The 14,002-nt window shown below is 39.5% G+C and overlaps 3 protein-coding genes across 39 annotated transcripts in view; 1 reads left to right on the top strand and 2 right to left on the bottom strand.

Moving 5' to 3' along the window:
* elna (elastin a) overlaps positions 1-14,002 on the top strand; it is a 96,294-nt gene that overhangs the window by 14,632 nt on the left and 67,660 nt on the right. The window lies entirely within an intron of this gene.
* Positions 6,570-8,258, bottom strand: LOC104966752 (IQ motif and SEC7 domain-containing protein 2-like). The gene is made up of 2 exons (XM_010795997.1): positions 7,670-8,258; positions 6,570-6,717 (listed from the first exon to the last, which is right to left on the bottom strand). The coding sequence occupies exons 1-2, from the start codon at positions 7,927-7,929 to the stop codon at positions 6,699-6,701; spliced, it is 279 nt and encodes a 92-aa protein (XP_010794299.1). The 5' UTR covers positions 7,930-8,258; the 3' UTR covers positions 6,570-6,698.
* nup210 (nucleoporin 210) overlaps positions 13,486-14,002 on the bottom strand; it is a 187,090-nt gene continuing 186,573 nt past the window's right edge. For both annotated transcript variants that reach the window (XM_010796038.1, XM_010796039.1), the window contains exon 40: positions 13,486-13,757. In XM_010796038.1, the coding sequence (XP_010794340.1) occupies positions 13,654-13,757 (104 nt within the window). In that variant the 3' untranslated portion in view covers positions 13,486-13,653. The remainder of the gene's footprint in view (positions 13,758-14,002) is intronic.

Here is a 14,002-nt window from a genome sequence, read left to right as displayed (position 1 = left end):
GTCCACGACTTAACGGTTGTGATATCTTTGCATTAACCAACTTGCACAATTAACGACGGTTTACACCTTCGCCGAATTTGAGTGTCTATAGATTAGAGTTCCCGCAAGGGTTATGAAAAATGGTTGGGAGCGTGACACTGTTACCTAAATGTAACCACACAAGTTATTGTTTGGTATTTTTTGGATATTAATCAAAACAAACACAAATCGATTATGTCGTCTGTACACAGATACCAGATAACAACACTGAATCCTACTTCTAGTCTTGTGCTATAATACGGTGAATTAAATACGACTTTAGGGTTTATAAGTTTTTCTGCTCGAGTTGTTATAGAAAAAGAACGTTTTGATGATACAACTCAAAAATTAAAGGGGAAGAACGAATTCTCACCTCGACTTTGAATGAACCATTGTCATGATAAGTTCATACTATTTATTTGATTTTATTTCCGTTAATATGTAATTAGAGTTTAATAAGTTTTGTTACTACGTTACTTCTATTTAAGATCGGACTAAGGACTAAGATTTTTTGCTGCGTATACACGCATTTTTTTTTACATAAATAGAGAAGAGGGTTAAATGCGCAAATTAGGTTTAAAATTTTGTAGATCTCGATGATGCTGGCTAATCCAGTCTCGACAATATGTATAGGATTTTTAGTTGTAGACTCCTCCTTGCGAAACCTTATTGTCTTCCGATTCTCTTTTTGTATATACCCCTTAATCTAAATTACGTATATAACTTTACTTTAAATTTAGGTTAATTATTATTAATTTAACATTACGTTATGACTATCTAGACTCACAAAAAATAGAATTAATAGACTTAAAGGACTAATCTATACATCCTACTAAGTTTCTTTTTCATTAAAAGTAAAGTATATTAGTAATGTATTGTCACTTCGTTGTTTTTGTTTTTTATTTTATACTAGACACTATTATTGTAACTACTATTTTTATGTGTTTTTCATGAAGGATCTTAATCTCTAACCTTATTCGGTCTCATCTTATTTATTCTTTAGCTCCTCCTCTATTATTTAGTTATCTATACTTCATTAATACTAATCTCTCAAGAACTTTCCAATAAACTAATAACAGACACATGATTTTTAATATAGAGATTAGCAGAGACTCTACTGTAATAAGAATCGTAATTATTATATGTTTGCTTACAACGGAATATGATATTCTTTGGAGTTCGACGGTATTATGATTTTCAGTGGAGCTCTAATTTAAACTCGGACGTCTGACCTAACCTGGTGTCCAGTTTTTATCATTGGGTTCGGTTTATATTAATTACTGTAATTAATCGTTTTGGACACAAAACCTGGGGTGGTAACCCGTTTTCTTTTTTTTATCTATCGCTTACTACCTTGCTTTCGATCAAGAGGTGCACCGACCGGCGTTAGTGTTGAGTGTAATATGGGTTTAGCTGTATTGAGACCATGACTTTGTTTATGTCTTTATCATCGGTTTGGTTATAATACTCCCGGTGTTTGAATATGGAAGAGAGGTCGTATCGGGTTGGGTTAAATTACCTTTTTTTGGTTGTGATTACTGTAATTACAGGTTGTTCTGTCTCGGTTTTGCACTAAACGTAAGTCTGGATGAAATTTTTTAGAGTTCCGTTCTACAGGTATCCATGTTTTACAGTGCACGTGAGCTTTTTGAGTTGACGGTCCGACGGAATACACAATCAATCGCGACAATCGGAGTATGGGAGAGTGTCACTGCGGTGTCAGTATCTGGACCTCCCTTCGTTTCTCGTGTGGCGACTTTGGAGAGAGCTAAGGGGGAGTTAGTCCCGGTAATTATGTCTTTGTATTCCCAAACCAAACTCACCAGGCGAAAGTGACAACATTACTAGACCAGGGGTTTACTCTTGGCGGGCCATTTGTGTTACTACCGTAAAATTGCTCGGTACAATGGAGGATAGAAACTCTACCACTAAAATGTCACCTGGTGTAGTTTACCACCAGCATAACATGTTGTTAATATTTACACAAAGTCCTATGGGTTTTAATGCAACGTGGTGTTATCAAAATCTTAATTTTAAATGTTCGCTTTGTTGAGTTAGACTTAAAATCTGAAGCAACGGTCAGGAGGAGTTTTGGACCATTCCTCTTTACAAAACTGTTTCAGTTCAGCAATATTCTTGGGATGTCTGGTGTGAATCGCTCTCTTGAGGTCATGCCACAGCATCTCAATTGGGTTGAGGTCAGGACTCTGACTGGGCCACTCCAGAAGGCCTATTTTCTTCTGTTGAAGCCATTCTGTTGTTGATTTACTTCTGTGCTTTGGGTCGTTGTCCTGTTGCATCACCCATCTTCTGTTGAGCTTCAATTGGTGGACAGATGGCCTTAAGTTCTCCAGCAAAATGTCTTGATAAACTTGAGAATTCATTTTTTCCGTGGATGATGGCAATCTGTCCAGGCCCTGAGGCAGCAAAGCAGCCCCAAACCATGATGCTCCCTCCACCATACTTCTCAGTTGGGATGAGGTTTTGATGTTGGTGTGCTGTGCCTTTTTTTCTCCACACATAGCGCTGTGTGTTCCTTCCAAACAACTCAACTTTGGTTTCATCTGTCCACAGAATATTTTGCCAGTAGTGCTGTGGAACATCCAGGTGCTCTTTTGTAAACTTCAAACGTGCAGATCAGAACACATTTTATGACCAACTTATGCAGAAATCCAGGTAATTCCAAAGGGTTCACATACTTTTTCTTGCAACTGTATATGAAGGAAACATAAACCCATCTTACTAACCCTAACCCTGCAACAAAATGCATCCCAATTTTAAATAAAGTGAAAATGAAGCCTCAAAACAGAACGGGCATTATTATCACCTAAATACTAAGACAGATCGCTGCTTAGACAACAACGGAAAACACTTATCTTCCCAAATCTTGTATTTGCATAATCCAGCAGCTGCTTTAACTTTCCAAACACGTTTAACTGCAAGTCTTGAGCATCAAAGCAATGATAGCTTATTAGCAACTGAATACATGCAATGAATGTAAACCACTCTACATAAAACGGATATACTTTTTGCACTGCCTGCGGATGAGACTTTACATGTTTGTTTGTTTTATTTCTTTGTCACATTATGGCATATATCCTGCCTGAGATCTGGCACAGAATCAACAACTCAGGAGCTTTGCTGTTCATTCATCAGCATTCAAACATTCCTATTAGCTCGATTAGGTTATTAACAGGGAGAGAGTTTGAGTAGGCAATGACGTGTCATCAATATTTGATTACTTATGCCTCTTTCCCCCCCGGGAGTTATACTAAATTAAATAACTGCATGAATCCTCAACTTCCACAAACCACCACGGCCCTCCTCAGCCTATTTGAGATACAACTCTGAATAAAATGTTATTGGGAAATGCCTGCATTTGTTCAGCAAACAATGAATATCAAAGTAAGGATACTGTTTTAGTACATTTAAGAAAAAGAAATGTAATACAAAGCTGTGCAGAAAATGACACTTCAGCTCTTTGTCAACTACAGCTGAAGAGGTTATCTCTCCAGCCATCACATCAGCGTCCCAAATATTGTTTGCACTCGGTTGGCTGGCCATGCCTGGGAAAAAAGTTTGAATACTAAATGTGGGCTGGCAGATGCATCCACCAACACGAGATACGAAGTGAAAGCACTCACGCACACCATTCCGGATCCCCGTGGATCCACTTAGATTAAACCACCAGCCTCTCCTGCATAATGCACAAAAAAATATTTAGGGGATTTCACTTTTTGTTTCATTTCACAACGTATCACATTCACTTACTAGACATACAATACGTGTGTGTGTTGAAAGTCTGCTAAAGCCCTAAAGTCAGTAAGACTTAAGCGCCCGTGAAGAGTCATTAATCACTAATGTGTGCTTCAAAAACTTGCAACCTAATCTTGTATCACTTGTCATTTAATTCCTAAGTGAGCACAAGGGATACAAGTAACTGAAGAGCACTGTTGAAAACAAACTACATACGGTCAGCAAAGTTATGGCTTGACTAAAAGGCTGACAAGGCAGGCAACTCGGGAGCCATAAACAGAAGGAAACTTGTCTTTGATTGCTAATTCTTGCTAAAGTGCAAAACCAGTTTAAATGAACTTTAAGTTGAACTCAAGGTACTGTGAACTTTAAATTAAGAGAAAACCAATCAACTGCCTCCCGCAGATTCTTCACCCAGCAGCCTTGGGGTTACAATTTATAAGGTGGACAACTTTATTGATCACCATAGGTCAGAACACACTAGGATGACTTTCGATACCTGCACAGCAATGCTGCATCCTTAAAACCTGACCGACAATGTTACCCAGGAGCCGGTTCTGCAGAGTTCACAGAGGAATCTGTTGACTTGGCACCACAGGTTGCACTATCAGATGTGCATCACATTTCCTGCTCTCTGCACATTGTTTCTAAAAGAGGGTAGATGGAAAAACTGTACAAACAACATACAGGGAAAAGCATGCTTTTAAAGGCAACCCAAGATAGCAGAAAACGATCTTATGTATCATTCAGTAGCAGAAACACTTTATCTGCCACTTGTTTTAAAACAGAACATGACTGTTATACATGGTGTACGATTTTCTGCTTGTTGTCCTTCCTCTCTTTCCATTATCAGGTCAGTTAGCATTGGAATCGTGCCAAATGAGAACTGACAGGTGAAAGTACCACTATTTGCTTTAAGTATGAAAAAGAACACAACCTGAATTCAAGATAACTGTAATACAAATACATCATACATACATCATACTAAACAGAAAAAGGAAGCAAAGGCAGATAACAGCTTCCAACTGTATTTGTATTTACTTGTATTTATATCCCTATATACATATTATATGACAGACTGCATGCATTAAACCGAGAGAAAATGTAAAGGTTATAGATTTAAACTTTAAAACACAAAAGAAAGGAATACAAAAGCAGAAAAACATCTTGGTGTAAAGCAAGTCCTGTGAGGCTGTGAATGCAGTTCCAAGAAACATAACATAATTAATTTGGCTTTATTGAATACACTCCCCGTATCCCCTGACAATATTCTACTTGTAATAAAAAGTGTTAACACACAGTAAGAGTCTTCAGTCTTTTTACTAAGCTAACTGACTGGAGTATCATACTTAGCATTCAGACATGTGGTTGGTATCCAGCTTCTCATCTAACTTGAGGCTGGAAAGCAAATAAGAATATTTCCCCAATCTATAAAACGATGTATTTCACAGGGGACTGACGTCTGCAGGGACTTTGTTAAATTGGTCTACTTTTGTCTTGTGGATAGCAAACTACCTGAATGGGCTACGAATGGTTTTCCATCATACTAGCAAGCTAATAGGAGTTATTTTATGCAACTGCTTGTTCCTGCTTCAGGTCTTGATTGCATAGCAAACGTGACAACCACCATGTGAAGAGGAAAAGGACATGCTTGACTGCATAAAGAGAGCTATGTCAACATGTTTGTCTTAATGTCGGACTCAAAATTGTCATGTCACTGGCAGCAGACTGGAAGCAGACTTGCTTACACTAATGTCATGTTCATTCTGAGATAATGAAGACAAAGCCAAGGTCTGAAGTGGTTCTGTTTGAGATGTTTTCGGATAGTTTTGTTATTCAGGCTTTTTGATCGCTTATGAAATATGAATCTATATTTACATGTTTGCAACAAGGTCAATATGTCTTTCAAGATAAAAACTGCAGGTACATATAACATTGTGGTTTCAGGTGTTTGACACTATTAAATATGGTAACATTTTAAATAACAACTACATGACAAATTACATTTTCATGAATAACTGAATTCTGAACAACTAATCTTCGTCAATGAAGTATGAAGAAATATTAAAGTTTACTGCCACAGTAGCTACTCTATTTAGACTAAATATCAGCATGGTATTTTTTAAATGTTTACCATGTTCGGGATTTTGGTTTAATGTGCTAACACTTTATCATTAGCAAAACAAAGTACCAGTGAGGCTAACAAGAATTTCATTAGTTTTGCAGGTAGGGTATTAACTCATTTGCTCCTAATGGCTTAAAATAATTAATGTCCAAAACAAGTCAACAGAGCTTTTTAACCTCAGAGCAGCTGCTCAGAACTCTCTTTGGAAGTATGTCAAAAGCAGATTAGTAACAGATCCCTATGGGTAATCCTGGGAATCCCTCAGGAAAACCAGAAATCAATCTAAGAAACAGACATTTGGGATGCTATGGATGGCTCTTGCCACTTTGTAACCGACCTCTTCGAATGGCAACTAAATGGATGCAAGACAGTTTATTTTCAAAGTTCATTATTACCTATATTTAACCTACTTTTCTTCATGCTAAATTACCTTGGCAAATCTTGAAATACATATTTTACTGCACTTAAATGTCCTCCATAAACCCCACTTTACATGATTAACAGCTGTCATATTCCATGGGGTTCATCGGGGTAATCACAGGCTCCTCGCTAACCTCTGTGTCATTCTGCCAGAGCTGGACTGAAATAGTGTTCAGACACTGTGACCGTACAGAATGAGAGATAGTGACAGACTGATTTTCCAAAGAAATAACACAGAATACTCTACTACTGTAGTGCCGAAAGAGATTTATAAAAAGGTCAGTGTTATAGTACGTCCTCTTCTGATGACTCTGGTTTTATCAGCCACCAAAGCCACACAGTCTATGACTCATCAGTATTGATTTGCTGCCACTGATCTTCATGACACCAACACGCTCCTGGACACAAAGGTCAAGCATGATCAAATGAATCTGCACACTGTCAAAAGTTGAGTTAAATGTCTGCATGCTGAGCCATTTGGAGATATGACCAACAGAGTGTGAACACAGGACTATGCAGGGATGTTCATCTTGATGATGTGCCTGAACAGCAATTTTTTTTTAACTGCACTCCTGATATAATGCTCCTCTACATTTGGCCCACCTACTCTGCTTTGCTCTGCCTGGGGCTTAACCCACTGCCTGCAGACAGGGCCAGCCCTCAAACATAATTGCATAATGGATCTATCCCAAGAATGTGCCCTTTTTTCAGGTTTGTAGCTATTGTATTCCATTTATCATGGGTAAATGTGCCTGTCCACGCAAATGACATCCTTTTGTAAAACCACAGAGAGCTAGAGCAAAGGCATAGTTGAGAGACTACTGTCATGCTGAAGTTACAGAACCTGAAAAACACCAGATTCTGAGCACGAGTCTATAATCTACCGCACATCTTAAACTGAATTGTATCTGCTAAATATCCCATACATATTGACATATACAGCTTACACTCTCAAAGGCAACATGAATCAACTGTAGGCCCACTGGGAATTCATCTGTTGGGAAACTACAAGTTTACCTGGGTGCTTTGGAGATTCTCTCTTGCATTTGATCAGTAAAAGCTATGCTGTCCAACAAACCCCATTTTCTGTAAGTGTACCGTGCGTAATCCCAGGACCTATTTTCCATCAGCAAATATCAGTAAAAGCATCTGATGCCAAAGTAGACTAACGTTAGTTGCAAGTGCGGATCACTGTGTGGCAGTATTGGACCTGAGCTAGATGGGCTCTGCTTTGGTAATAATTACTTTAATCAGGTACATTGTTCTAACTTTAAATCCATGAAAATAATGCAGTTCAACAGGGATGATTTAACTTTAATAAAAGCAATACCAGACGAGGTTTTGTCTTACTTTTCCTGCGTGATATGTTCCTTTATGGCCCCCAGGGTGATCAGGCTGTTGGTGCCTTGCAGCAGCCTGCAGTTCGCCAGGTGCCGCTTGTACTGCTCCTTCAGACAGCCGTTCTCCGAGCACAAGTCGGACACTTGCTGCTCCAGCTCCTCGATCCTTTCCCTCTGCCTCTCCAGCAACTCCTGCTGGGTCTCGATGATCTTGTTAAGCTCCTTCAAATATTCCACAGCCCTGGTAGGGTTCTCGGTTGGGTTTTCCATATCGCTCCGCTGTGGTTCCCTGCTGTATCACAGAATGGTTCCGTTTAGTCCAGACCGGGCTTAAGCGCAACAATTCACCGGGTTGCGCCTTTTACGCCTCGCCATTGTTTTAAGTCCGTGTGGGTGATCATTCAAATAAATAGTCCCTGTACGCGCGTTTAGAACTGCTTTAAACCCACAAAACTAAAAGATGCTAATCACGTACCAAGCTGTAAATGTCAAGTGATCAATCAACCAGAATGTGACAGACTATTGAGGATCGAAGCTGGCTCTCCGTGAAGTCCTGTTCCCCCATGTTGGCAGCACGCTATGAGATTTTGTGTGAGGCACCTTTAGCTCCATGCTGCTCCCGTGACTTTTCGTAAACAGACGCTGGCTGTCAAGTGGGCGGGGTTAGCAAGTTTTATGAACCTGCAGGTCGCAATGAGCGCAACAATAGCTTAGCAGGAGCTGGATGAGGGGAGGTGGGTTTGTCCCTCAGTATACTCAAAATACTGTCTCATGTCCTTTCAGCGCGTGTTTTATGCATGTATGCACACGAACACACACCCACCCCTCTCTCACACTCGTATTGGAAACAGAAGAACTTTTGCTTTATATTCCGCCTGTGCTTAATGCTGTTGGTGCTGCGTCTCTCCTGCAGAGTTGTTTACTATGCTGTCTATGTGATGCCGTTTCAGCAGCAGCAGACTGTTCCCCCCTCTAGTGAAATTATCCTAATAGCAGGGAGCAGCGTGGGTTAGTGTTTGAATCAAAAATGAGTTTACTGTTCAACACATCTCTATGTGTGGCAGAGGATGCAGTGGTCCCAAGGGTGCACTGTAAGAGAGCCAACTGCAGCACTGCCTGAGATACAGAGGCTGATGCTGGAGTTGTGTCTGTTATAGCCTCATCTGCCCTGCTTTGACAATTAAGATTATTGTAGGATTTATATTTCTGAAATGGGACTTAAAACTGTTAAGTCTTTAAAATACACAGCATGTGAAGCAGAAAGAAAAAACCTTGTGTAGTATATTACAGACATGAGAGGTAAATCAGTGACTGAGACTGAGTTATGGCAGTTTGCATTATTATCTCTTCTCCATGTGTCTTGAATCGCTCACCAATGGCTGACTTTCTTATCAAAGTAACTTACACACTCACACTTAAGAATAAGCCTAGTTGTCAAAAAACTCACAATATTTTCATGTGCACTTCCCTCATAGGGGTCCCTTTTCTCTTTTGAAATGTTTTTGATAGTTGATTTTAGGTTTTGTATGCCTGAATGCAGTCACAGCGCAAACACACAGGGTGAATGCTTTATCCATGAAATTGAGGGTGTTACCTTTATTGCAGGCTTCACCACGTGAAGGCTGCACTTGGATGATTTGTGATAAGTTATTTAATGTGGAGGCAGAGCTGCAGCAAACCACTGTGGGAGGCTGTTTAAGGACATGGGGTACAGATGGGCTACATTAGCTTGTTTTTTCTGGTTTCAAATTATATACAACACAGCCATTAACAGCCAAAAGTCACAGGGTGGTGCATGTCAACAGAACACTGCCAAAAGCAATGCTTAATTCTCAGTTCATTTCTAGAGATGTATACAACACAGAAGCGGCACACACCATCATAAGGTTAATGTCTTTGTTTTGTGCCCTTAGCAATACAAAACTGCCAACCATTACAAGCAGTGTCCCAGGGAAAGGAGACCATGAGCCCACATGCACATCACTGCATCGTTTTATACTTGCTAAAGTGTCCTCTGGTGAGCTATGAATCCCTTCCAGCCCTGATGTTGCTATTCCTCAACTGACCTTGTGTTTTAAAGACAAAAAAGAGAGGAGAACGAAAGAGATAAAAGCAGTATCGCAAAGAAATCAAAATCTGCCATATTTATATTTTTCTAGTGAAATTGTTCATGCAGCTCCATTGGTCAACTTACAATAGCTTTAGGAGTTTTTGGACGTACTGAACCTTATGACTTGCGTGGATGAGGCATGCCAGCAACCATTAATGCCTTCCAAAACCCATGTCATTATTATGCTCCTGGGCTCTATTTTCTTCCTCTGGCTGACCGCTCAGATGCCTGTTCTGTACCAGTGCGGGTGCCAGCCAGAGAGATTTATTTTTGTCAAATTGCTCATATTTGCACTGAGGCAAACCCACTCGGAAGGGCTCTTATATCAGCCCTACAAAACATTTGCCAGCTGTGATGGAAGAAATGCCACAATCATTTAACCAGCAGACTGGAAACATTTTTATTTTCAAAGAATGCCAAATACTTTCTGCTGAGATCAACAATCACCTCATATAGATGTGCATAGTGTGATGGATCTGAACTGTCACACAAGAGGGAACATTGAAGGCTATAAAGCAATTGATTTCTTTTCTGAAATTCACATGAAACGTAATTAAAGTCATAAAGACCAAAACCAATTACGTTAGGGAGTTTCCTCAGCGGTGCTCTCGCAACAAATCCAAACAGTAAGAATATAGATTGGGCGCTTGATTAAGTTTTCATCGACATTTGCGTCATTTTGTATAATGAACTTCAGTCTTCAGCCTATTGACATTTCTCCAGAGGAAACACTCATATAACCAATTAAAAAAGTAAAATTCAGTTCATAGTTAAAAAATACTGAACTATAAAAACTAACTAAGCATTAATTGGGCTCAAATCTGCAACTTCTGACTTCCCTCACGAAGAAATCGCCTTATAACGAGACCTTTATTACACCGCCCTGATCATCCTGAGGGAGCAGCCTCACTATTCTTGTCAGGTCTCATTCGATGCGCACCTCATTGATCCCCTCCACTGAGATCACGGTAAGCCATCTGGAACAGTGGCGGTTTCCCTTCACCCAGGACGCAGCAAGATGGCTCTCAGCTCCACAGACTGACAGGTGGGGTTTATGCAACCTGTGTGCCTTAATGGAGAGAATAAATTGAGTGTCATTCTAGCTTAACACGGATGACTGCCTTAATAAGCTATAGGTATACTACACGGTCACGTTTAAAACCCACGTGCCAATATCATTTCATGGGAGTCATTTCAAAATGTTCATTTCCACTTTTGAATTTCATCACATTTGAACTGAAGCAGAAAGTAAATCAAAATGAATGTGAGGCTGCTGCTGTGCTTCTTCTGTCTCCTGCTAGCAGCTGCTGAAGCAGATAGCCAATCAGCTTAATGTGTTTCCTTACCCAATACAACGTTAACATGCGGTCTCCTCCTAAGCCACCCAACATCTTAAGATACCCTTAACCGTAGCGTTAGCCAGAGCTACACAGCTGGCCGTCCTCAGCTTCCTAATAAACACCTCTCAGGCATAAGTCGATGCTCTGTCTGTCTAACCCCCCCTGAGAAATAAAGAGCATGTGGGAAATAATGCAAAGACTTAAGCAGCTGCTGTGCGTGTCCCACCCAGAATTATTTTTTCATGTGCAGCAGAGCAAGTTTGTGGGTTTTATGTGTCTGTAAACATACGTTGTACAGTTTTTAGCCTTGAGTAATAACACTGTATTAAAAACTAATGAACTATATCTGTAACATTTCAAGCAAAAATGCCAAATACGCCGGTTCAGATTCTTAAATGTGAAGATGTTCTGCTCTTGTTTGCTATATATCATCATGAATCAAATATGTATAGGTTTAGACTTATGGTAAGATGAAAACAAGCATTTGAACACAGGCCCTGATAAATGTGGTGCTCATATTCTGCTTTTCACAAATTGGAAACTGATTGATTATTCTTAAAACAGAACAATCTGCACTATAATAAAAAATAATGTGCACCCATTAAGACGATAAATCCTGCTGCTTCACAAATAATTCTGTGGTGCACATTGTGCTTACCTGCTGGAAATCGTGGAGCATTGGCAGGCGGCTGCAGAGGGCATACCAATGAGCTAGGTGACTGGGACCATCCAGAGCAGCGTCACAGACAGATGGGAGATATTTGATCAGATGTCACAGACCTTTACACATCCTCAGGGAGACAGAGAGGCCGACAGCCTCCTAATCCGCTCTGTATCACATCAGACTGTGGAGAGTCTACAGGCTGTGGCATAAAAGGGATCTCAGCCATTGTTAATATACAGAATTACCAGTTTCCCATGAAACTTTATATTTACATATTGTGCAGTGCTTTCCTTGCATTACATATTGTATTTCTTCTGCTGCAGCAAATAAGTTTGAAAAATAACCCTGTTGAACCACCTTTGCTGAGAAGACATTTTTTTTTTCTTCAGTTATAAACTAGGGGGAAAATGAAGAAACATCCCAAAAAAATATGTCTTGATGAAATATTGAAGAGGATAGGAAGAATTTAATGACCAGATAAGTGAAACAGGTGATGCAGAAATCTAATTTGTAGCGATAGGTGACAGAATTGGTTTTGTTGGTGGAGAAAGAGCTATAGTTTTCAGACTTCATCTACATCTGTCTGTATTTGAAGTTATTCAGAAGAGAAAATATGCTGTCTGTAGGACTTTCATTTATTATTCTGTTGTGGAAAGATGGTTTCCGTTAGTCTGTTTCTTTTGTAAATGTTTCATGCAAAATAGTTGTATAGATGTCTTGGATGAATAATAACCAGATCGATGCTGAACGTGAAAAGTACAAACTTTAATTAGCAAAAGGTAAGAGCGTTTTCACACAAGCAAACACACTTGTCTGTATTATGTGCTGAAAGCTTTTCAAATATGATTGTAAGGCAACACAAAAACAGAACTGAAGCCATTTGATCCTCACACATACTCCTCTTACAGTAACACTGAATTTCACTAGCAAACATAAATACAATTGCTTATCAGCATTTCACTTCAAAATGTATAGAAAAATATCTCATTTAAAACAAACTCACACTCGTCCATGTCTCGTCAATTCGACAGTGCTACATTAAACTCCTCCCGAAATGTGGTGGTGCAAAAACAAGCTGAACATTACATGACACCAGGTCACATTTGATTGCTTCTGCACTAAAGCAACAACGGGATAAAAACTGAATGATGCTAAACTGTTTCACATTAATAAATTACACAGGAGCTGCATGCATTATGGCTCAAAACCTCAGTAATGTTGAATAATGAAGTAAAATGCCCAGAACAGAAATAATTCTAACATTTTCCAGTAGGATTTATGCACATTTAAAGGGGTTCATCACCTTTTAAATAGGACGGTTTCAGTGGACGGCATTTTCACAAAAATGTATTAGCTACAACGAAACAACTCCCTGCTCATAAAATCAAATGTTTTCAAGTTAAAGTTCGCTTTCTGTCACACAAGAATTAGGTTCCCCCTGAGCTAGTACATTTCACATGTCAAATAAGTTGCAGACAAGTAAGGGGTGAGCAAAAACAAAGCCTAATTTAAAGCACAATCGAGTGGTTGTTTTTTAAAGCACACATGAAAAGATGTCAGTTGAACACGGGACGGTTTCGTAAAACAAAAGCTATATCAGATGCAAATCACTAAAAAGACACACATATATATCTGTTTCAACACAAAAACATACACACAAAGAAAAACAGCGCTGTTTTAGTCGTGCAGCTCTTAACTGAACTGCTATTCTGAAAATTGAGTTTTTTTTTTAAGAATCTGTACCAAGAAATGAGGAAACTGAGATTCTGCACTCGCATCCCGCAGCATTTGTTACTGAGGGACAGAGGCACATTGAAAATGTATTAATGGCCTGTGGTGTTCTACTTTTCAAAGAAAAAGAGACCAGACAGAAAGCTTTATCAGGACTTGTAGTCTGGAGAATAAAGACGAGACCTGGGGCTGCTGCTTGGGTCCATCCTCGGTATCGTGCGGTTAAAGGAATTCACTGCTGGAGAGTTTAAACCTGAAATAAGGCCAAATATAGCACGGAGTAAATAACGCATCAATTGCAGAATACAACGAAAATGTATAAGTGGAGTAAATCAGTTGCTAGCAGTCAAGGTCCCTTCAAATATGGCAGAATTTTCAAAATGAAATACCACTTGGTTTAAAGGAAATCACAAATGTACAGCCTCATTTGTATTGGCACCGTGTCTAGATCTCTCCCTAAAATGCGGCAGCAGCCAGATAACAGGCTATAAATTGGGA

This window comes from Notothenia coriiceps, unplaced genomic scaffold (assembly GCF_000735185.1).
Source record: "Notothenia coriiceps isolate Sejong01 unplaced genomic scaffold, NC01 NC01_scaffold00037250, whole genome shotgun sequence".
In the NCBI taxonomy this organism is placed as follows: domain Eukaryota; kingdom Metazoa; phylum Chordata; class Actinopteri; order Perciformes; family Nototheniidae; genus Notothenia; species Notothenia coriiceps.
Note: the sequence above shows the minus strand (reverse complement) of the source record. Positions and strands in the feature narration are given on the sequence as shown.

What these genes read in the sequence shown, in the direction of transcription:
- LOC104966752 (XM_010795997.1), bottom strand. Translation starts at nt 7,929, where the DNA reads ATGGAAAACCCAACCGAGAACCCTACCAGGGCTGTGGAATATTTGAAG.